We start from the raw sequence: 25,966 nt of genomic DNA on the forward strand, positions 1-25,966 counted from the left end.
GCTGTTTTATCTCAGGATGTTCTTTAAATGGGCATATAGGTGTCAGCACCATGCCATATCAGGGACCTTTTGGGGATTAAAGTCTTGCAAGGACAATACCACCTAAGTAGCTGTATTTTTAACACCACACAAAGACAAGAGCAACTAGGTAACAGTAACAGAAATACAAAATCTGGGTATGGATGTAGCAAACTTGAGGAAGTAATTAGGGTCAGGTTGTTTATTTGGGAAGAGGCTGGGGCAGAGAGAGGAATGTGGTGAAAAAAGGATCAAGAAACAGTAAAAGAGATAGGAAGGTTTGCAAATCTTGTCTAACTGGGGATACCTGCTGAACAGCCCCATGTCTGTTCACCCCAGCCTAAATGAGGACAACAAACCAAAACTTGTAGAGTTTCTTTCTTTGGATAGGATTCATTTCACCTAACTTGAAACATAAAATATTTGGGTGTTCAGTATAATCTGGTCACACAAACTTGCACAATGGAAAGAAAGATTCTTTCAGCAGGTAACTCATCACATCCTAAAATGCAGGACTGGATAGATCGGACAAGGAAGGCAGAGCCACCTAGCTAGATTCAAAAATCACTATGGTAGAACTTGTGTTACATCTCATTGCTAGAGCTAATAAATATGCTAATAATAAGTGAGACAATATAATAATGAGTAAGGTTATGTAACATCGGTGCCTTCAATCAGATGAGATAGGGCCCAGAGGCTCCCCTCTATCCTAATATTTCTGACATAATTTTATGTTCTGGTAGTAGAACTTACCTTTTTAATATTTACCTGCCATCAATTAACTGAAAAAAATGTGGTTTGCTCAGACTATCATCACATTAAATGGGAAAAATGCCATCAATATTAACTCATTTGAGCTAGTAATTGCAAAAATGTTATTCATCCTAACTTGTTTTGTTCACCTACAGGTCACCCTGGAGTCCCAGAGCTGTTCTGTATCCTACCGTTACTGTTGTATACTGCTAAAAAATAATGATATATTAAGAGAAACCCTGTTAAATGCATAGGAGAGACAAGAGTCTTAATTTGCAGGTAAAACTACTTAACATACAAACTCAATGCCACTATAGGCACACTCAATTCTAGTTAACACTAACAGTTCTCAGATAATCATGCACGGTTTGATTGTGAAAAACTTAAGTTTTTGTATGGACTTTTTGTTCCCATATAGTTTTGTTATTTTATTCTGTTAAATGAATTTACCATCTCTAGCAAAGCAAATTCTAAACTTGAACTCTTCATACAACACACACTTTAAGCTGTGTTGAGCAGCACTGTGGGGACTCCAACCATAAGAATATTCACAATAGAAACATTAGCATGATGCTTAAACTGCAGGTTGCAAAGTACAACGTGCAACTGCAAATACAGTGCAGTATTCAGATGTAAATTAGTATGCCATATCCTGCCTTTTGTCTCAGTGTAAAACTATGGGCTTCAGAAAGGGAATTAGTGAAATGACCATAGCAGGGTATGGCCCTTGAATTATCTGAATTAATGAATGGGTTAATTGCCACATGCTGGTTCTGGTCCTGTAGGGCAGGGCATAAGTGCCTCTAAAAGCTTGCAATTTAAGAAGACTATTTGCGCCTGACTTCAATGCAGTCTTTTCTTTCTTTTACCTCTGCCATCACAGAATTCGGACTAGGATTTGGTAGATACACCGTGGTTTAAGCAAGAACAATTTATGCAAATAAACAAATCAATGAGACTGAGCATTGATTTCCCCTAGAAATCCACACAATCTGACCTTTTCAAAATCTGCATGTGGGTTACTCTGGCAGTAAAAACAACCATGACTAAGAAGCACGTTATGCATTTCCCACATACTGTTTTACATATTATACAAAAAAATACTATTATTAAAATGGCAAAGATAACAGGTAAGGGGGAACTCTGATTTTCAGTAACTTTGTTCACTTAAGCACATTAAAAATTTAAATATATTCATGTCACACTGGAAGAAAAGAAGTAAAGGTATAGAAATATACAGTATAGATTGTTTTCAGATTTTTTATTATAATTTGTTGTTTTTCCTGCTGATGTTGAGAAAAGATTCCTATTTTCTCAGTTGCACTACTTATCTGACCTATGAATCATGTACTCTCACTTCATAGAACAAAATATACAAAATATTTTAAGCACCACTTTATACAATTATTATTTCTTAGCAGGGTTTTTCCTTAAAAAATAGCAGTCAGCAGGTAGTGGAGAAGCAAATTCCAAAATAAAAATCATAGTCCTGCTGAGAGAGCTGCTCTGGAAGAAGGATCTGGATCTGACATGAGCCTCAGTCACATGTCAGAGTTGAGGTCTGGGTTTGCTCAGACTTTGCAGTTCCTTGTGCAATGTGTCCCCTCACTAGTGCCTGCTGGCAGGTGGGTACAATCCTGTGCTTAGCCCCAAATCCCTGCCTTATCCAGTGCTAAGTCACACATGGCTTTGCAGAGATGTAGAAGGTGTTTCTTGGGTAATCGAGCTGCTGAAGACACATTCCCAGACCCATGTGCCACCCACATCCAACCTACATGACTTCAGGAGGGTGTCTTGCAGTACCATGTCCCCACTTCCACCCCCAAAAGGGCAATGGTGTTTGCAGACTGCCAGAGCCTGGGTACCTGTCAGCAAGGTCACCAGCATCCCCAGCCAGATGCTTCACAATGACACCAACACAGACAGGTCAGATTGCTGTGAGCCAAATCTGGACCTATCCTTCTAAAGAGAAGTGCCTCTCCTCCTGCACGGACTGAATTATTTCAGTTACAGATAGACAAACCACAAAATAATCCATGGCAGTGTGACTGAGGGCAAAACCTGCTGCGATGGCTTTAGCCAAAATTAATCTTCTGTTCATTCTCAGTGCAGGATAGAAGCATGTATTTTATTAGAGATTTGCCTTGATACTCTAAAGTAACACATTTCAGGAAAAAATATTTTGTCCTTGTGTAGATGTGCAAGTAAGAGCTGTTAGGTGTGGCTTTTCCAGGCTCCCCAGTTTTGTGCAATAGCACAAAAATACAGTCTCTAGGGAAGACATGTAATAAATGATTATCCCTGAGATTAACACATTTCAAATATACAAGCTAATTATACTAGTGGGAAATTACCTTGACCTTTGCCCAAAATGTAAAGCAAACTTATTAAAAGTATCTCTCAAAGATTTAAAGTATTTTGAAAAAGGTTTTTGCACAGCTCTGAGTCTGAGAATCCAGGCCTGACTGAGGGTCTGAGGTGACAAAGCTTCATTTCTGCATCCTTCTGATGAGGAAAGGTGGCAGAGGCTGGTTTAGCTCTCACACTTCTCCCAGGAAAACTAATGAGTGCTCTTGGTTATGTCAGCATTAATGATCTCACAGGCATCATTTCACTGTCCAGACACTGCCAGAGCTCACAGTGTTTGTTATACTGGACAAAAAAAAAACAACAAAAAGCACCTTTTTTACTGCCTGACAATAGCTCTGCAATAGTGTTTGTTGGGACAGATTTCCTAAGCTGCTTAAGTAACTCCCACACAGTACGGGGGTCTAGCTCATTACAAGGCACTTTTTGGGAAAAAAAAAAAAAAGCTATACATTATGCCTTAAAAAAAAAGGTAAATCAAATGCTTAGACCTAGGTCCTCATTGTTCATTTAAAGACTTGTTTATTTATACATGTAAGCATTTGTATAATCCTCTTTCTTTCAGAAAAGCAGTCAGGCATGTACTTGGATCCCACAGTTTTCAACAAAGTAAAAGCAGTTGATTTGATAGGTAAACAAGAGCTTAAAAGTTCAACTAAATAAGGGTTTTTACACCTGTAAAAATGATTGGAGTATACTGTCAAACCAGAATGGGAATATTTATTCTTTTTGTGCTCAAGGTATGGGGAAGGAGAAACAGCTTTGCTCTAAAGGGCACTGATGAAATACTTCCTTTGACCGCAAAGCTGATGTAAGAATTTTATTCTTGTTTTCTTTCCTGACACTCCTTGCACCAAAGCCTGTTGCCCTCTTATTTGGATCAAAGCAGCTCCTTGTGGGATGATATTAGAAAATGTATTACTGAAAAATCTGGGTTAAAAAATAAAATGCTTTCTTTTCTGGAAGGTTCATTGATCTGTTTTGCAGCAGAAACTCATAAACAGCTGTTCTACAAGACGGGGTAAAATGTACTATGGATGTGCAAATGAAAAGCTGGAGTATGTAGCCTCTGAGACTGACTTTCTGCCAGTGAAAATGATTCACTGAACAGCACACTAAGTTAAAATCAACAGTAGATGGAATACAAAGCTCTCTAGCATACTGGTTAAGCAGTATGTATAAGTTTTGTATACTTACTGTGCCCCACCACAGAGCATCTGCATATGTGGAGAACTGATTATTTGCATCTTTTTCCACCAGATAAACCAGGAAAGATGAAAAGATGAGTACTAAAAATCCTATGTACCAGGCTGTGATTAATTCCTAGATAAAAGAAAGCAGAGATCAATATCCATTTGAAAGAATGAACAGAATGGCATTTCAGGGAAGACATAACGAAAACATCTATATACGCTTCTGGCATTTGAGCAGTTAAAAGTCAAGTGCTTTCCTGCTGATGCAAATTTTCTTAAAAAACAGAACAAAACTACTTCTGATAGTTTGATATTCCAGGATCTTCACTCATGTATGTAGAACTACAGTGGCACATCAAATTTTCAGCATATTATACAACCTTTTCGTATTCAACACAGTCTCACATGCCTTTCTAAGTGCCCATTACACTTGATGTTACTTCATGAAATCCTAGATATTGTGGTCAAAACTGGTAAATATTTTTTTCCTTGGATTCTTGCAGAATCCAGTGAAGACATCAGATGCAGTGCCTAGGATTACGTACCTTGCTGTGTGCATAAACTACTGAACCTAATAATTTCCAAGTGCCTCCTCTTCGGTCCATGCGCACCATACGAAGGATCTGTAGGAAACGAAGACTTCTCAGTGCTGATGTTGCAAAAATGTTACCCTGAGTTTTTGCAGAAACAACTGCTATTGAAGCGATGAGAACAATGATGTCTGAAAGAAATATAGAAAAAATTAATGTCCACGTACCAATCAATAACACATATATGTACATGTGCTGACTGCGGGGACTAAAGTGAGAGTCTTGTGGTGGGTTGGATTCCGAAGCACAGAGAATCCTGTTTGAGGCAGGAGTGCAAGGTGAAGTCTGGTGTCAAAATATGCCCTGAGAGATCTCCAGGGTGAAAACTGAGAGGAGTAATTTTGAAAACATATAAATAAGAGCAGCAGAGTTGAAGGATCATCATGTTGGAACTTTGAAGCCTGGTGTATCAAACTGTACAAATCAGTAGATGGATCTGAACTTTTTCCTTTATACCTTTCCTCATAGCAACTTACCTGTGAAAAGCCAGAAGAAAAAAAAAAGGAAAAAAAAGAAAAAAGAAAAAAATAGAGCTACCTCAGTGGAACCAGACTTACAAGCACACATATTAGTTTCCTATGAGTACAAACACTGTGTGGTTCAGGCATGTAGTTTCTGGACTCAACTCCCCTGATGTACCATTTCCCGGAAAGGAAAAAATATAGTGCTGGGCGCTCAGAAACATTCTTTCAGTTGGCAGCCTGGAAGGATTTTTTTTTCAGCTCAGCAAGTGTTAGGATTTATTTCTTCAGGTCACAGATTCAAACTGTGAGAGCGGGTTTGTTCTGCATGAACTAATCAGCCAACTGCCCTTTGAGCCAGAACAGCATTTAAAGGAAGATGAGAAGATACACAGTGATGGCACATGGATACTGTGAGAAGGCATAATGTTCTTTTGTGATGACTGGGGCAGACATACTGGTGGGCAGAGAGTGGAAAAGGGCAGTCCAAACTCTGTTACTTCATCACCTCATCATTAATTTCCTGAGCTTCTTTAAAAACTGAAAGAGCCTTTGTAAGATGCACCTGGTTTAAATCTCAGGATTTTGTGCTGTTTGTATGTTTATATGCAAAGATAATCTAAAACCATATCCACAGGTGAGAATTTCACGTTGACATGAATTTTGCTTCTTTTGTGTTGGGTATCTTGTGTCAAGTATAGCTCCTAGAAATCAAGAATATCCCACTAAGTGAAAAGAACCCTACAGGAGAGCAGCAATAGAGACTGGCTTCACGTACAAGCAGGAGACTCTCCTCAGCCTGTTCCAGTATGGTCGGAAATGGCCTTGGTTCATTCTGCCCAGCAAACAGTAAGTAGTGGAGGTCCAACTATCCTTTCCTGCAAACATCCTGAGCTTCTCTGAACTTACCTATGGATGGCTTTGCCATCTTATTACACTACTAAGGGTTCAGAAAACCCGTGGTTCAAGGAGTGTCCCGTTAAATTGAAGAAATCCTTGCCACAAGTTTCTAAAAGTTTACATGGGTTCAAAACCAACTGGACAATATCATGGGAGAAAACTTAATCCAGATCTAATAAATACTAAGACCAAAGTCTCCAAGTACAAAGGCTATGGAGTCTGAGAAACTATTATCACTGTATGCTTGCCCTCCTTCTGTGATCCTTCCTAACCGTTCATTATTGGCTAGTGTCACTGCTGGACACGGTTATACTAGGCTTGGTTGACCCTCTGCCTGTCTTATGCTCTGAGAGTTTACAATGCATTTGGCTTCTACACAGATGGATCATATTTGGCTACTATATCGTTGGCTACTGTAAAACTGAATTTGCTTCCAGCTGTAAATCCAATGGGTTTAGAGATCAGGAAGAGCCAGAAATAGATAATATCTCCTGGGGTGTCCCTGCACAGTGCAAGTCTCAAGAGCACAGTAACCAGATACAGCAGGTCTGGGTAAGAATTCAGTAGCAGGATAACTGACTGGGGAAAGTTAAAGATAACAAGTCTAACAGAGATCATAAAAAGTGGTAGGGTGGGGTTCAGCTCCACATTTAAATTTAGATGTCTGCTTTTCTACCAGGTGTCTAAATTCCCCATGAAGAAAAAGGCAATCACGTCAACTGAGAGTGGTGCAGCTAACCCTCAGGGAGGCTCCTGATGGCTGCTCAGCTGACTCATGCTCTGGGACTGGCACAAAAAAAGGATTGATTCAGTTGCCTGTATTTATTTGTCCAATGCCATCTGAGATGCCTGAAGGTATCTGAGATATTTAATAGGTCCAGTAGATATGCCCTTAGACCTGGGAGGCCTGTGCCCTTCAGAAGTAGCTGGAGAACAGGGAATATCAAGTAACGGACAATACGGACAATAGAGGACACCTCTGTCTACCCCGCTGAAATAAGCCCTAGGTCTCAACCAGCTGTGCTGGAAGTATAGACGTGCAGCACATACATGCCCACCTATAAGTAGACTTCCCTATTTAGGTGTGTTTATCTGGATCTGAGGCTCATGGAGGGTGTGCTAGAAAGCTATGAGCAGTATGGATTTTGTTGAAGAAAGAGCATCTCTGGTTACAAAAACTATGACAGTTAGCTTGCCTTGTTTCCTGCTACTCTGAGCAGAGCAGCAATGTAACAGCCCATTTTTAATTAGTGGTAGCATCAGCTAGCAGCAAATCAGATTTCATCAGAAAAGCAGTGTGGGTTCCAGCAAATCAGTCTTAGAACTTAAAAAAGAGTGAAGTCACCCAAATATTAGGAATTATGCATTTGGTCTGGACATGATTAAAGTGCTTACTGAGGATTTTATTTTTTCTCAGCCACTCTCAACATGATATTGTTTTTACAAAAGCAAATGATTTGGCCCTTCCCTTATTCCTTCCCATTCCAGGAGCTCTGACAGCTTTTGTTATAACAAGAAGTTTCCTGGAGGTCCCCCAGTGCAAAAAAATCAAATGAATTCAGTCCACCCAGTGCCGTACTGCATCTGCTGTGTGCTGCTGGGAACCCTCTGCCCTTCTTCCCCACTGAGGGTCTCTGGTCCTCTCTGACCGTGCGAGACAAAGAAGTCAACAACAGCATAGCTCTCATTTCGTTCTCCTTAGTATTGGTCCAAGGGAGTTACCTACTCATGTATACCTTTCCAGATGAAGGGTAGGGATGAAGAGAGGCAAAGGGAGAAGGGAGTGAAGAAGGGGGTAAGCAGAAAACGCGTTGGCACATGCTTAAAAACAGTTGGAGGAGGGAAGAGAACCTTCCCAGTCTCCTGTAGTTTTTTTCACGCCTTTCTCTCTCATCATCTCCACCTCCCCACAAACTCCTCCCCACAAAACCACTCATCTGGCTGGGAGTAGGGAAAGATAGTGTCTCCATTTCTGAAAGCAGCCCTCCCTGGCTGTGTTTCCCTCGGTGGCAGGAAAGGCAGGCAGGCAGATCATTTCAGCATTAGTTTAACTTGCCAGGAACAGGTGTAAGATAAATCAAAATAAACCTCTCTCAGAATGAAATCAGAGTCCAAACAAAAAATTGCAACATTTTAAAGTCTCTTCTGAATATGTTAAACTGGCGTGGCTTTCTTATCTAAATGTACCTGTAATGGAAAAATTAAAAGATAAATATTTTATGGTTCTCTCCCCACCACATTTTTATTCAGCATACCTCAGGTGCCATTTGTCCTGGTTTAAGTAAGAGAGCAAAATATTCTTCTGAACTTCATCTCATATTCTACTTGAATTGGAATTTAGGTAAAAACTCCATGGTATTTCTGTATTTTAAGAAGACTTAAAAAAAATCTATCAATATTTTCCTCTTGTCTTTTAGAGACAAAACTGTAAAATCAGGAAGAAAAAAAAAAAGAAGGCCAGAAAGTGGATTGTGGGTAAAATCCTAATTTTATTAAAGTAAATAGCTGCATTTCAAGTAACTGAACTGGGACCTAAGTGTCACTCTTTATCTTGTTGCAAAGCACCAGGAAAGTTTGAAAAGTGAGCGAGTAATGGGCAGGATAGTTTCAAATGTCTCTGTCATGACTTATTAGAAGACAGAAGTTTCTGAGGGACATTTACTTTGATTTTTTTCAAGCTAATATGTGGTGGTCTTCCAAAATGTTAAGCATCTCCTCAGCTACAAGACTGATCTTATTCAATCTTTAGAAGTATCTCTCACATTATTTTCTTTGCAGATAGCATCCTCCCTCATTAACTCCAGTCTGAAATTCTGGATCTTCTTGGCAGCTCTTGCAGTGCTTCTTTTGAACACTTCATTCCAAATTAAATTTCAAACAATGTATTCTTCCATTTCAGACCTTTCATCTAGTATCAATCAAAAAAACGATATTACATGGAAGCTTTGTTAAAAGTTACTTGGCAAAGGCTCCTTTATTTGACAGCCACTGTGTTAACACCTGGGGGAGGCAGAAAAACAAAAATCGATGAGCCCAGAATGCATGTGTGCAATACATTTTACTTCTATATTGTCCAATCTCATTAAAATAGTGACATGTAAGTAAAGACAAATGATTGAAGCCCAGTAAGGCAACAACCTGAAGCTCAGCAATAGCTCATGATGGATGTACCAGTCTGAGCTCTCCACTTCAAGGGAATAAAGGGAGGTTGATGTTGGGCCACCTTACCCTGCTCAAGCATGGTGAGAAACTCATGGTCATTGGGGTTACTTATGGAAGCGTGGCTAGCATTTCTAAACTGTAATCACCTCCAATGGCAACATCATGATCAAGAGATTCATAATGATAAAAAATGAGGCCTTACAAATAATCATAATGGATTGTTTTATTTGTAAATTTTTTCCACAGCAATGTCCCTACTAAGGGCTTTTTGGATGCTGTGAGATTTTAGAGCATCATGGTAATGGACCCAGATAAAGAACTTGATTGGAATAGATAAAAGGGTGAACACAGAAGCTATACTTAGTTATAGCAAAACATCCCAAAACCTTGACATGCTATCAGGACAACCTCTCTAAAATTCAGGATAATATAAGGAATTAATGACCATCTCTCACTTGCTCAAAGCTCATGTACGTAATCAACTAATAAACAAACCTGCAGTCTCTCCTTCTCATTCATATCCTTCAAAGTCTAACATATAACAAAAAGTTAGTAACAGCTTTTTCCATATTTAATGCAGGCAAATGCTTTGCTTGTATTTAATGTTGATGGGTTGGAATGTCCTTTCCTTCTAAATAAAAATGCCACTTTAAGCCAATTTAGATTAAATTAATCTTGTGATATTTTTTCTCTGTTTTTATCTAAATGGTAAATGAGCAGTATTCAATCATTGTAGGATCATCACTATGTCACCAAAATAGTGTTTGCTATAAATTCACAGAAAATGCCCCGAGTTTGCACTTATTAAGGATATGCAGAAAACTGCATTTGTTGTCAATTACAATATCTGATTCAGCTGCAAAACAGTACAGAGATGCACTGAGCTAGGACAAGAGTAGGACACGTCTGCCCCCAAAACTGCAGAAATAAGCAGAAAATCCCCAAAATGTGGTTTATCTAGCCTTCGGCTTTATTAATGCACAAAGGAAACACACTGGCAACTGTATAACCAAATTTAGGTTACCCTTAGGCTGTCCTTCTACAGTCTAATTTTGGTCTAGAGACATTATTTATGAACTAGAGAAAAGAGATGTCTTGTAGTGGTCATTTCTCATGAATAGTTCTCAAGACAATTCATTACCCTAAATTTCAAAGTTACTCATGAAAAAAAAAAAAAAGGAGTTTGATTCTGTGTTGCAGCCACTGGGCTCTATAACCTAGGTGCTTTGAAGTCAGTTCCATCTGGTTACAACGGCCCAGGTTATACACACATATTGCAGCACAGTGAGCAATTATTCTTACTTGATAAGGGTTTTAAATAAGTTTTAATCCAGATTTTCAACAACACCCACATAGAAATAATTAACAACTTTTTATTCTGAGTCACGAAGAGGTGTAAGTGGTGGGAGGGAATGACCAGCATTTTAGTTTTACTTTCTTCATCTACCAGTCCTTCCAGTAGCTTCATCATGTTTATTGCTATTCTCAGAACTCCCTTCGATTTGTCTACAACAACCTCCACAGCTAGCAGGCTGTGGCCTGAGGGTATCATCTAATCAATGTAGAAATGTACTTTGAATTTTAATCAGACACTATAGCACAAAGTTAAGACAGCACACATTCTGGAGCACTATATTTCAGCATGCCACACTACAGAAGCATGATAACAAAAATGTATTCAAGGGGCTCTATCCTACACTGATATCAACTGGCTATTTAAAATAGTTGAAGTGTAGCCTAATGACACCTGGCTTAAGCCATGTAGCAGTATGTGAAAATATGGTTGTTTTTTTCAGATTCCTAAAAGGAAAAGTCTGTTAATACACACTCATCTACAGGAACAGCAGCCTTTTTCACAGCCTAGTAACATATTTGGCCCTGGTGTATTTTATGTTCCTGTAGGTTTGCTTAAAAAAAAGAAAAGACATTTATAGAGTTGAAGGCTTCTGAATAACCTAATTGAGGGGTATTCCGAGAGGGAAATAATGGTATCATTATTCATTGAGCACTTGTTGAGAAAGGTCATAGAATGGAAAATGTCATTTCATCATAACTGGCTACAAAAATGTTTTTAGCTTCAAACAAGGGATTAACCACTTCCCTCTATCGGTTCAAGAAGGCAAAAAACAAAATTCACCATGTGAGCATGCTGTAATAGTTAATTTGAAAATAGGCAAATTGTAATGTTTTTACCAGGTGGCAGTTCCTTTGCTCTGTGAATAGTCCCATTGCTATGAAATCAGTGGGATATTTCACATAGTTATAGCAACAAATTCTGGCCTAATATAGGCTGAACTTCTAGTGACCTTGTCTAAGCATTAACCTCAGAAATCGAGAATTTTCAATATTTTTATTTTAAAAATATCCAAAATCTTAATTGAAAAATATTTTTAGGAATAAACTCGTAATTAAGTCTCTGAATAGAGACTTGATCAATAGTGCCATACTTAGAGGGATGATGGATAGTATTTTGTAAATTGTTCCATTGGAAGGAGCATAACTATTTATTGATAAAGTGCAATTCAATATGTGCAAGATTGTCAAAATCTGCAAACTGGATTTTTAGAGACTATTCTGGAGACTTACAGTCTTTCAAGGTGACCTGAATTCACCCTCTGAAAAATGATATTCTGAAGTGTTGTTCTTATGTGTTTAATAACAGAAACAGTTTAATGGCATCTGTTGAATTATATCACCTGAACATCTCCAGAGTAATCTGGGAGAGGCAGGAAGCTGAGTTCTGCACCTCCCACAAAAAGCTGAGTAGATTTGCAGGAACATGGGCTCACTTTTGCAGAAAAAAAAAAAGAAAAAAAAGAAAAAAGAAAAAAAAAGCCTAACCATCATCATCATCAACAACAACAACAGCAAACACAACCAAGCAATATGAGATACTCTTGAGTCTTGCCTACGCTGATAATAACGGTGCTTAGGATCTTGAATCCTGGCAAAACATGCTTTCAGCGATGTCTGAATATAGCTTTTCTTTCTGGTCAGGGATCAGATGCCAGACAGGTTATGATTAATCATCACCTACTAGTAAAAGTAATTGGCAGGATATCTTCAGGAAATTCTTGGGATGGATGACGCTGTTTGATTTCTGCAGATGTTGTTGTCACTCCAGCCAAAAGCTCTTTGGGTTTTCAAATATATGACACTCTCTGGATGGAAACTGTATTAATTGTCATTGCAGGCAAAACAAGTTGGTGATTTTGCTTCCTGTTTCACTTTTTTTTTTTTTTTTCCAAGATGTAAAACATCTTGGTATTTTTAGAAGTAAGAAAGTGAAATAGTTTTGTGTACCAAGATAATTCTCAGTGATAAACACAGATAAGTGTAAAAATTGACTTTTATGGCTGTAGAAAAACAGGAAAATAAGAAAATAGGGCTTCACAGTAATGGCACAGAAGAGAAAAAAGTTAGGCAAATGTGTAGTACTGTCTGGGCACTGAAAAGGAATTAAAAAAAAAAACAACACAGAAGTTACTACTTCTACACTATCGATTTTTTTTTCTTTTAACAATGGCTACATTAGTCACTGACTTCAGTTCTAAGGACTGCACTAAATCTGATCTGTGTACAGAAACTTGGATTTTCTTACTCATCAAATGAGCACTGCTCCAGAGATTAAATCAAAAGAGATGAACTGTCTTGAACCTTTCTCTCCACCCCTATTTTTCATTTGCATTGTACTGGAATAATTTGAATAAGGAAATTATTTTAATGTGAAGTTAAAGTGACTTCCTAGAAATATGGACATCTCTATGGGATACATGTTCATTTTACAGAGTCAAGGTGGGTCTATTTAGAAAAGCAGCTAACTAACATATAAAGTTGATTTTCTGGCAAAAATAAAATAGGAATTAAAATTATTTGTGATATATTACATTGAAATTTACAACAGGCATATAAAATAGCATATGGTGTTATTTACATGATGTATAAAACCTATATAATATGAAATAATGAAATATAAAATAAGTGTAACAGTAAAATATACAATAGGTAATGTTTCATATTTTTTCAGTGCCATGGAAAATAAGCACTGCATTAAATCTCATGTATGCTATAGGAGGTCAGTTCAAGGGTTTCACAACTGTAGATACTCTGAGCATTAATTACAGCACCGTGTCCTGACTCTGAAACTCCGGATTTGATGGGAGCCCGGAGAGCACGGTGCTGGGGACAAGCTCCATAACATGTCACCTGGTGAGCCCCTCCATTACAAGGCCAGAATAATCCAAGCCCCAGCAGAGCCATGAGCTATGTGGGACCTTGCCTTGGCACCTGGGGGTGTCACTGCATCCCAATGCAGGTACCTGTGCCAGGGAGCAGGCATCCCCTTGGCTGAGGTTGGCAGTCATTGATGAAATACGAGATAGATAGTGCCAGCTCAGCTTGCTCTTCCACAGTACTTCAAATGGGATGAACAAGCATAGAGACCCCGGCCATGCAATCCCAGCACACACACAGATGCTGCAAATTCTCCTTGGAGGCTTTAGGTGTTTTCCATACACTTTGTTCCAGTCTGAGAGTGAACAATGACAGATAGTTAGCCCTTCAAGACTCATCTATTATACTTGTGCCTTCCACTTTTTCAAAACTTCTCCCCATTTCCAGATCCCATCTGTGCATAGTTCTCTCCTCATCTCATGTGCTATACATCCTCTATATGCAGCCCTCTGATAACAGAATAAAGAAGTCCAACACTTCCTGCATGCCCCTCTCCCTCCAACTTCCAAAGCAATTTATCTCACACGTCTGATTCCTTCCTTCAACATCTCTACAGAGTCTCCTATCTCCACCCCATTTCAAATTCAAGAAGCGTTTGGACAAGGTTCTCAGACACACGGTGGTATTTGGGTGGTCCTGTGTGGAGGCAGGAATTGGACTTGATGATCCTTGTGGGTCCCTTCCTGCTCAAGGTATTATTCTATGATTCTATGATTTCAAGCTATGGTCTAGGCTTATACATACAAGTGACAGAAATGATGGAGGGAAGTGGCCCTAGGGGAACATAAACCAAACCTGTCACCTAAAACTGAATTCACACAGACTGTTTGCTAAGCAGTTGTTCATTTGTTTTAAAGTTAACCCAATGCTTACAGTATTTCTTCATCCCATCCCAATGAAAATTGATTAACTTAAGATTTCTTGACTCAACCACAGAAAGGAAACATACTGTCTTTCTAAGTCAAGGAGGAGACTACCTCATGTTTCTCTAATATATGAATACCTCAGGCAGCACCACTAAATCCCTATCTTCTATCTTCACAGGCACCTTAGTCTGGTTTTGCTACATTTTGAATAAAACTATACAACGTAATCTCTGAAAAAAAAAAAAAAAAGGAATTGGAAACAAGTCTAAGCCAATTGTTAGTAAAGCTAACCAAATACAAGAAATTTGGAATCTGTAGGCCAAACAATTTCTTAGGGAGAAAAACAAGTAATATTTTCTAAAAGTCAGTATTGGACATTTTTTAGACAAGAAAATTAAATATTCCTTTATAAAATTCCAGAATGAGGAAGATGTGTGAGATTTTTGTTTTGTCATTTTTTAATCAAGGTTTATAATGAGAGCCTAATTTCATCACCAAGAATAGATCAACTGATGTTACTTAACATGTCCATGAACTGAAAGTATACGTACACTGTTCCTGTGCAAAAGTAGCAGACCTAGGTCGTGATGACAAAGGTATCAAAATAACGTTGTTTTGCCTTTTGTTGTAGAGAGCCAAAATACTTCTCAGTGGGATGAGAATCACAATAGCTCAACAAATACTGAAATTTAAATTGTAGTGATGATTACCATTTTTGATTCAGTCCGGACAGGGATAATGACATCAGTGGGAACATTTTCCCTTTGTTTGTAGCATTAACAGTTATGGTTCATAGCACTGTTGAGTACACACTCTTTCTGTGGACTGAATAAGTCCTCAGCAAACGTCTTTGTATTATTAACAGCTGGCTCAATAAATCTTAAAAAAAACTAAGAGCCTCCTACAAGCTAAGATTAGGTTCAATTACGAGCCTTTCATGGATTTATATTTTATTAGCCTTCTCCAATAATTGATCTTTAACATTATTGATATGCACCTGCCAGAAGAAATAAAGCACTATTTATTCAGTATGAGTTTTATTTGGCTTTAAGACAGGCTGACAGAAAGACATTTAAAATCGTATCTTTGACCCAGTGTTCACCAGCCCGGTTTGTGTCCAACAGGGACACAAACCACAAGCAACACATGCAGCTCCTTCCCATAAACCCTCACTTACTCTGCCCAGTAACCATTTCATGCCAGAGAAAATAAGCCTTACAAGGACAGGGAAAGCAGTCACCTTACTATGTCTGAGGCTTTTCCCTGCATGATACTAGACCTTTGTGAAAAAGGCTGCTGTTGTGGAGAAAAAGTAACTGAAGACTTCTGGAGGGAAAGGCGGCAGGATGGATGGCTAGATGTGCACACCTGATAAATACCCATGCTCATTAGATCAGAATGTAAAAAAAGGACAAAGTTATAAGCAAGAAAAGCAAAATAACTAGTCATGGCAAGACATGTATTGAGAAAGGACTGAATAATTTGGGAGCAGTTAGTCAGGAGACAAATATGAGATGGCAGATACAGGTATGCAAATGAGTGAAAGACAAGAAGATCTGTTGGATGACTCCTATTTACCCTTCCTTATAAAAATGAGATCAAAAGACAATTTATATCTGATAAAAAGCAGCACAACATGCAATTAACTTGTAAAATTCATTGCCACAGGACATAAAAGAGTAACTGGAGAAAATTAAAAATGAGATTGGATGTTTCTCTCTGAATTGCTGGAATTAGGTTTTTCAAATTCCCCTATTAGTGTGTGATTGTTTGTTTGAGCTACAGGTATGAACAACCCGCTCAGAGGACCCTGGCAGCATTCAGCGTGTAGAAAAATACCAAACCAAGCTCCTGCCTTACCCAGCCCAGCGGGGAAGCAGCGCTATCTGTGGGCGCTGGGCTCCTACAACAATGCAGGCAGACTCCTACAGGACCTGTCCTCTCGCAGCCTTTCTGCTCGCCCTCTGAACACGCAGGGGAGGCAGCTGGCAGGGTGTCTGGAAGCATCCATCTCGCGCGTTCCCAGGTTGTGCTTAAAGCAAAGGCAACGCAGCAGTGCAGGAGCAGAAAGGCCAGAAACTGTGGGAACTGAAAAAGCCTAGCTGAAGATGAAAATAGGCAAAAATAATTGGGGATGGGCAGGGAAAACTAAGAAGTAAAGTTGCTGAAAAGGACAGGGGAAAGAGGAGTTCTCTGAGAGAGAAGAAAAGCCATTTTTTAAGTGGAGAGCATTAAGAATCTGCTCTCAAATTTGCAGGGGGGAACAGGAGGTATCCAGGACCTACCTGAGCTACCCAGTGCAGGAGCCAAAGGTAGGAACAGGGGGTCCCTCAATATTACCTGGCAGAGATTAATTCCTACACCATAATTTCTGGGCCCTCCTCCACGTTGACTAAAATCAGAGCTTGCATTCCTGTCCTACACAGCCATTTTGGATGTCTACACAGGCAGCATGAACACCTCCTGGGACTCCTCTGTTTCCATAAATACAGAATTTACTCAGAGATTTCCAGCCACTCTTTATCCCCAGCCACCAACTCGCCTGCATTAGTGGGTGGGTAGTCTACGAGGTACTACGGTTCCAGCAAGAAGCTTTTATTTTTGGAGAATACTAGTGCTGTAATCCTAAAGAGAAGCAGGCGTGAGCACAGTACTAGCTCCAGTTTTCTCAAATTCCCCCAGCTGACTGGAGGCAGTTGTTGTCTAGGTCAGGATTATATACGGGGGTCTTTGTAACCTGCTACTTTGCTCTGGCTATGTGCAGTTCCTGGGGCAGGAGGGGTACACAGACTGCTGCTGTGATCTGCTGAGAAGTGATGGGTGACCTGGAGCAGGAGCAGAGGTTGTGCCCTGTGCTCTCTGGCTGCTTTTGCTGCTCTCTTATTTGTCATCTGTGAGATGTGACCCCCCCTTAGTCCTCATGGGAAGGTCTTGGAAGTTGCTCTGTGCTGCAAAGGCCTCGGTAGAGCAGAAATAGCTGGGAAGAAAACCACGATTATTCAATATGGTGACCAGGTGGGGCCTGTGTCCAGCCACAGGCCACCTCACAGCCACCCTGGAGACTTCCTGGGGTGGGAGATGTGAAGAAAAGAAACACAGGCTCTGTTCAGCACTTGTCAGAAAGGGAAAAAATGTAATCTGGTAGCACTACTGCAAACCCAACAAGACGCCATCCCAAAATGAGATCTTAAATGCAGCAAGCCATGCCACTCTGCACGACAAGCACACCATTTTCACCTGAATTGAAGCAGTCCCGAGTGTGGGGTCTCACGAGCAGGCTGAGCTAGTGGCGATGAGCCTCGGGCTGAAGCAGCCCTGCCATCCCCCTGGCTGCTCCCCAGGTGGCCACAGGCCACCAGAACAAGGTGGCACGAGTGGGCAGCTGGAGCTGCCTCTTTCTGTAGCAGGGGTAGAAGGTTTGGGCCTGACTCGAATAAGCATTTACACTGTTTTGGAGCTGATGTGGGTTGATTTAAGTGAGGTCTGGTGGGCGCCTTCCCTAGATGTGCTGCTGACAGCACTGCTGTCTCTTAGCAGAAATGTCAAATCCTCTCTTTTGAGAGTTTAAGCAAAATCTCGAAATTAAAAAAAAAACGTAATCTTTCTTTAAGAGGAGACTTCAGGTTCTGGCATCCTGGTGCGTAAGTGCTAGGTGCAGGAAGGGAGGAAATTAAGATGTGCAGGACATGCCCAATTTGCTTTCTAGAAATATGCAAATATTTCTACATAGCTGTATTAAACTTGAGATATAAATACTGTAACTCTGTTACACAATGTAATGATGTTACACTGTAAAATCCTGCCTAATTGCTCTATTTAACACAGCAGCTGTAAAAAAGGAGGAATTTAAAACCCATACTTTTTCTTCTTGTATACGGATTTTTTATTCTTTTTCTAGTGCAGCAGTTTGAGGGTAACCATTCAAGGCATGATCATAAAAATAGAGATTGCCTGTAATTCCCACTAGACTATTGCACCCATCACACTTCCAGTCACTTAACAGTGCTGGTAGCAACATGCAGTTCTCCACAGAGATGTAAAAGAATGAAAATATCTGTGGAAACTGAGTTTCTTCAAGCCCTGTGATCACTTACAAGCTCGTTGCAAGGCTGGATGAAGACACCTGGCAATCAGTTTGACTATACTGATATAACAGTGGGCAAAGCTTGCATTTTAACCTGTCATCATTGTCAGTTAACTAATTAAATCTGAGCAGAGAACAGAGAGCCACATTTGAAGGAAAGAGTACTGTCTCTAATGCAAATGAAAATGCCAGTTTTTCTAAATGACAACACAGCCCATCAAAGGGAGGCCATTGGCTTCAACTGCCTGCACCTACAACCCTCTTCCTGGAGACCCAGCTCAGACACTGATTACCAGAATAGAAATAAATTAGTCTTCACAAAAGACAGCAACAAAGCCACAACATTAAGCAGGTAATGCAGTAATAATTATAATAATGCTACTCAAACTAAAACCACCAAAGAAGCTGAAAGTCATGTAGCAAATATAAGACAGCACATTGCCTGCTGTCGTATGGTACTGGGTGAATGTAAAAGGAGCAAAGTGAGCACAGGGATTTCTCACTAACTTTCCTTTATTTTGATCCCACTTTCAAGCCATTCTAGAAAGTCTTTCAGTTTATGCCAAGCATAAACTGCTAAGTTTATGCCCCCTTAGACCTCTTCAAAATTCTTCATTAACGTTCTGAGGTGTGGGGCTGGGATACCACATGAGAAAGCACAATTTTGTCCAGCTAATACCTGCAAGAGTAAATCATGGCTCAAATAGACTGACATTTGTCTAATGTACTACACCAAGGCATTAACATTGAAATTTATGTTTATATGCTGCCACAGCACCCCTAAGTAAGTATTGGCATGTTAGTAACATAGAAGACACTTTAAAATTGGTTTTTGAAATGAAGTGATACTGCAAGCTAGTGATGTCACCGACAGGTTGTACATATGCCAAGGACAAGAGCAATGGGCAGTTGCAAAAGTCCAAAATAGCAAACATCTACTTTAATATGATGCTATTATGGAACTCAATGGAAATGTTCTTAAATTATTCCAATTTCTGCCTGGAGAGCATAATTTACCACTACAAAAGCAAAAACTGTACAGCCACCGATGGAGCAATTCTTCTCAAAGAGGAGCTAAGGGAAAGCTGACAATGATATGAGATGGGAGTTGCAAAGAATGTCATGCTACCAATGCAGTTGATTTGCAGCATGATAGCTGGAAAGAAGCCAGGAAAACTGAATATTTTCTTGCATGTCAATTAAGTTCTGACATGTTAATCTCTTACTTCATTAAAAATATATGTTTTTAGATGCTAGGAATGATGAAATTTGAAAAACAAACCAGCCACTTTACTGCTTCTGAGACTATGTGCTGAGGTAGGCAGATAAGTGGATTTGGAACAATCCTGTCTACCTCTTTACCTTTCACACCAGTGCTTATATTAACAATTACTCAATTACTTAATTTTGGATTGGAGAAACATTTACACATATCTAAGGAAATTAAAGCGACTCTCTTGTCTATTGTTATGATGAGAATTTAGCAAACTAAGGCAGGATAGGAATACCTGAAATAAAATGCAGAAAGGTAGTGAAAAGAAAGGTATTTCTGTGAGCATCTTTATAGACTGGACATCTCTAGTAGCAACAATTTTAAAGTCAGTCTCTGAAAAATATGAGCAAAATTGAACATATCAAGTCTAAAAACACGAAATGTTAACTGCTTCTTGGTCTGTCAGCTGCTTACCTCCTTCTTCCTTTACCAAGTCACTGAAACCTTATGGCTCACAAGTGGCACTGGAAGTTCTGTAATGTATATTTATAATACAAAATATATAATAATAATGTATAAAATATATATATTTATTGTGAGATTCAAATACTAGATATCATCAATCATTTTAAAGACTCTGTAAATCATTTACAGAATCTGAGTGAATCTGTACAGAGAATCTCACAATCTTTAAATCATCTACCTGTGACATTTGACCTTAGGAAACTTTTCCAGTAACAGTGAACAAATTAGGAATCATTAAACATTTTAGTGCAGGTACTAAGTTATATTAGTCTTATTTGTAATGGACATAACTACCTAATGCTTGAGAAAATATTTTCAATATCCTCCTAAGAAACTAATTCTAATATCACAAATAAATTCTTCATAGTAAAAGGTCTCTGTCTTTTAACAGAGTCTGTTATAAACCTGTCTTCATTTCTTGATTTGCATCTTGATTTGCGTCCTTCACTGTGCTCTAACCCACTTCACCCATTCCAGTGTGGATCTTTACTAATTTGCACTGCTGGAATTCTCTATTTACAAATGACTGATTATTCTTTGGATGAACAAAATCCAAGTTTCTTACACAGCAGATGAATACAATTAACACCAGGTGACAGGGAAAATCAGCATCTCTCTCTGGACCAATTAAGAGCTCCTTATTGATGTTTGGATATTTTCACTGGGGATGAGAGATGGCAATTTCCTGCTCCAAATCTCCCAGAGCACGAATTTAACTATACTTTATCCAGAAATTGGATTATTGGTTATTCTATGTGATTGGGAGAGAGAGTACTTCTAAATTTGAAGATAAAAAGATCCAGCTTGAATGTAAAATACTTTTCTTCAAGAAACAGGAATTGGTATGAATGATTTTGATTTTAATTAATCAATATTTTTCAATGAAAAGACATCTAACCGGAAAACCTTCACTAGCCTTATTGACTTCCTTGATCATCAGACATCTCAGCAGATGCACAGAATATGCTCAGTCCTCATAGCAAAACCTCAGTCTCCAAGCCTCATGAAAATGAAATATGTTACTACCCACAGCTCCTCAGTATGAAAGAAGAAAATGTGAGACACAATTGAGTCAAGTTGCCCGATTCATGGTAAGTACTTTTCTTCTCAAAATAATATGACAGTGACACTAAGTAAAATCAAAAACCATGTCAATCAGCAAGTACAGAATGCTGAATTCTTTAGTACATACCAGAAATAAATTTTGTCATGAACTCAGCAGCAAGGGTAGTAGTCAGCCAAAACAAATGTGAAAGAATAACGTCCATAGATAACGTTCAGAAGACATGATGTTTCCTATGCATCTCTAAAAACTGTATGGCCAGGACAGTCAAACATGCAGACATTCCACCAAATATTAGTTTTAAAAACCTACACAATTTGGGACCTATTTAACGTAAGGAGCAACAGTGTTCATTGTATGTAATTACAGCTGCTGAAATCATCCAAGGAACTTTCAACTTCCAGTCTAAATACTACTACTGTCAACATATTTTCTGGAGTGAAGTGGACAGGATGTTCCTGAGATGAGTTCAAGTTGGGCTGGCAGGAGAACGTTGTCGGGAGAGCACCTCAACCAGGACTTTGCTCCTGCTGGAACTTGGTCTTGCTGGGATTTATAATGAGATGTGATGTGAGATGTATCTCTTTGATCAAACTTATTCTTAATTACAGACCATCACTGGGTTATTTAAAGTTCAAATTATTCTGGAAAGGGGCTGCTTGTATTGTTTATCATGAGCAGCAGATTTGCTATCTGGCTGAATTTAAACTGTATTATATGTCTAAATACCAAGGTAGCAGACACAACATATCATAACATAAGTATATTGAATTAAAATAAATAAAGGGCTCAACAGATCTTCTCATACACTAGATATGGATTTGTTTATAAAGGTTTGACAAAAGTACCGTATGATGGCTCATTATCACTTTAATTAATGAAAAATAGATTCAGCAATATTCAACTGCCACTGGTATCACTTAATGCTCTGAAATGCAGTTTGCCAGCCATGAAGTTCAAGAGCCTGATTACACATAATGAACTTAAACTTCCTGTTGGGAATTTGCTCATTCTGCAGCCTCAACAGAATTTGAACTTGTGACATTTCCATCATGCTATAACTTGACAAGAGGTAAAATAGAAGCAGCTGTGGGGAAACTACTAATGGAGTTACTGAAATCCTAGGCTCGACCATCAGTAAGTCTACTTGCCCTGGAAAATATGTTATATTGCTAGAAGTGGTCTCAAATTTAAGATTCTGAGAAGATTCTGAAATTATAGTTTCAAAACCTAAATTTAAATTGAGAATTTGCATAACATTTAGGCACTAAAATTCTGTGCTCAAGTTCTGCCAGCTAAATGGATCGACTTGAGATTTTTTTTTTTTTCCACAACACAGACTGACAGCAATAGTGGAAGAACAACTGAATTGCTACTGAAGACAAGAAAGTACTATGTAAGGTAAGGAAGAGCTACCTTCCTCTTAAACCACACATAATAGAGGTCATAACAGCCAGAAGTTAATGAGAAACACAGGGTTTGCTAGGTAAATACTGTTATAAACTAAAAGGGAGAATCAAGGCAGTTTGCTGTCGATGCACAGGACTGCAGGCTTCTTAGAACCCAGCAAAACAAGGAACACATTTAATACAGTTACCTTATTAAAGTGAATTTGATGCAGAAGATAAAAATAGCAGAAAAACAAATGTTTGACTGGATAAACTACTCTGATTACCTCCTATGCTATGGGAAGCCCTTTCCTGGAGCATTCTGATTGCAAAATACTGAGATAGGACTGACTACTGAACCACAACTAGATCTCCAGCAGACTTTGTAAATCAGCAAAAACCATGAAGGACAATCAGAGTGGAGCCAGGTACCTGATTGCTGCTTGCTACCAGATGTATCACGGGACCATTGCTATATTGATGCCTATAAGGGCCATTCTCAGAAAAGGCATTTAAAAGCTTTTTTCAAAGGGTTATACAAAATATTAACTGATTGGCTGATAACGTCAGCAGCATGAGTGAGATATTTCAATGGAACTGGGTGACTGAAGGGCAAGACAGAAGGGAAAGCTGATACGAGAAACACAAGGAGAAGTCTGGGAAATTGTCCAAAACAAATCTACTGATTAACTCCTTCCCCACCGAATATCAAGATAAGTACTTAGGTATGGTAAGCTCTGGCTGGAGATTTTACTTTCCACAGCTCAAGCACTGAAGCACATCCACAAGACCTCTGACAAACTGAAGTAATATTAATCTATCATTAAAACCCCTCTTAGTACCAAGGTCCAGATAGGACTTATCTCTGGATCTTATCTATAACACAAATATTTATAATTTTATTTTAAAACATTTACTTATAAACACAAAACTTATCTATAACACAAATAAATGAATATTTACTTCCATGAGTTCACAAATCATGTGCACAAAGACACCTAAAAATAGTAACCTATCTTTTATATTGGTGATCTTCAGGGAGCACAGCTCCTCTAAGGCACAGGCATACGCAGAATTCTTCCTGGGCATCAGAGTCCCAGGGACTCTGTAGGCAGCAGTTGGGAAATGAGGTGCCTTGATTGCTATGCTTCTGCACAGTATGACACAGCAACAGTGCTCTGTAGTGCTAACATCCAAGCTTCAGACTGATAATGCCTGGGAAATTTAGGATTTAAAGAAGTAAACACATCTTTAAGTATGTGAGTATTCCTGGGAAACTGTTTTATGCTTTATACATTATGTATACAAGCTCATACACCATCAAAGAAAATGAGGTATAGCAGGTAACTCCTGACAGAAGAAAATACAAATCAAGGTTTAATACTACATCATTATTCCCATTTTTAAAGAAATGTGGAACAAGGGAACTAAACTGGCAAATAATTTGATACATATCTTCACTAACCCTGTAGCATATGGAGTTGTTGATGAACTAATTTGTCAGGGTAGTGACACTGTAGGCATACTAAGGTTAAGCACAGAGCTTTGGCCCTGAATGCTACTTTTCTGGTTATGAAGTTATTAATGGAAGAAAATAAAGGCTTTCTGAATGTGACCCTTGAGGCAGTCCTCAGGTTTATTATTTCTAGCTCTTAGGACATTCCTCTATGTGACTTGTGTTTGATCTCAAAAATAATCAGAGAACAGATCTCCTGGAGATATATAGAAAAAATAATATCAAACAGACTAATTCTTCTAAAATGTTATTTTTTCATTGTAACAATAAATAGAAAGAATAAGTGAACAGATATGTAAGTAAATAATTAAACAAATACACAAATAGTAATAGGTCCAAACTGGCCATGTGCTCTTAAGAGCACAGCATTGAATTCACTGAGTTTCTCCTGAAGCCATCTCTTCTCCTAGGCTGAACAAACCTAGGTCCCTCAGCCTCTCCTCACAGGGCAAGTACTCCAGCCCTAAACTTCTGGAGGGGAGATGTTATTACAGCTAGGGGTCACCTAGATGAACAGAGGTGCAACAAGAAGAGCAAACTACAGAGCAAGGAGGCAAACCTACAATCAAGTGAAGTAAACCCTACCATTCACTGCAGCCTATGCTAGGAGACCTGCCTGAACTATTTCACAAATAGCTGAATTTGTGAAAATTCATATGGTAGTGGTTCAAAGCAAAGGGGAAAAAATGCATCAGTCACTCTATGATAGCATGCAGAGCTTTGAGTAAGGAAGAACCCCTTCATTCACTTGTCCTTGGAGTTAACACCTTATATATTTCTAGTAACTTCTACATGGCCAAAGTAGTTTAGTTTTACTAAATTAACATTCTGGTGTTTTCTTGCAATCGTGTGCTGAAAAAAACGGACCGACTCAAAGTTTCAGGTGCATCACAAAATCCTGAAGTAACTAAGTCTGATTAAGGAGGGTTGCCATGTTTGCTGGTGCCATGGAAAATGAATAGCTGAATTTCTAGGTTTCCCTTGACAGGAGGCCTAGTAAAAGCTGGGAAGATTTTTGAATTTCTTTACCGTGTTCTTTCATCTGGGCTTGGCAACCTCAGGGCAAATGTGTGAAACCTGGTGCCTGATGGACCTGGGTAAGATACTTCTTCTTCATCCCCTGCTGCCTGAACAGAACAAGCTCCGATACTTGTTCCTCTCCCAGTCTCATAAAATAGGTTAGATGGGGTTGAGACAGCCCGTGATGTCTTTCCACCTACTCACGCACCTCTTGCTAAAGTCCCTTGCTCCACAGCAGGATTTTCTCAACGAGACAAGGTGAGGATTTACCAGGGAATGAGGCAGAAGGCAAAAGCTTGTTTTAAACCCCTACCCTAACCAACACTCTCATCTGCTACATCACCGGGAACTGAATAACTCTGTTTAGACCAGGACTGCATTCACCTACATAATGTTATTGTTATTCACTGTTTACACTGAGAACTGTATGCATAACTGCTTATGTGACTCAGTTGTGCTAGCTGCTTTATAGATGTGTGGGAAAATGTTTCCTGCCCCAGTTGATCTATAAATTAATATAAGATACAAGCAAATAAATTAATGGCTGCAGAGAGGAATCAGGTTGAGAGACAAGGTGGGAGGCTGAGATCCTGAAGTTCCACAGATGTTCTTGA

The 25,966-nt window shown here is 39.0% G+C and overlaps 1 protein-coding gene across 2 annotated transcripts in view; it reads right to left on the reverse strand.

The window, feature by feature from the left end:
* The window catches only part of KCNQ5 (potassium voltage-gated channel subfamily Q member 5), a 291,754-nt gene that overhangs the window by 45,124 nt on the left and 220,664 nt on the right, over positions 1 to 25,966 (reverse strand). For both annotated transcript variants that reach the window (XM_066994664.1, XM_066994665.1), the window contains exons 4-5: positions 4,877 to 5,052; positions 4,336 to 4,461 (exon numbers count right to left, since the gene is read on the reverse strand). In XM_066994664.1, the coding sequence (XP_066850765.1) occupies positions 4,336 to 4,461; positions 4,877 to 5,052 (302 nt within the window). The remainder of the gene's footprint in view (positions 1 to 4,335; positions 4,462 to 4,876; positions 5,053 to 25,966) is intronic.

The sequence above is a fragment of the Anser cygnoides genome, chromosome 3 (genome assembly GCF_040182565.1).
Source record: "Anser cygnoides isolate HZ-2024a breed goose chromosome 3, Taihu_goose_T2T_genome, whole genome shotgun sequence".
In the NCBI taxonomy this organism is placed as follows: Eukaryota; Metazoa; Chordata; class Aves; order Anseriformes; family Anatidae; genus Anser; species Anser cygnoides.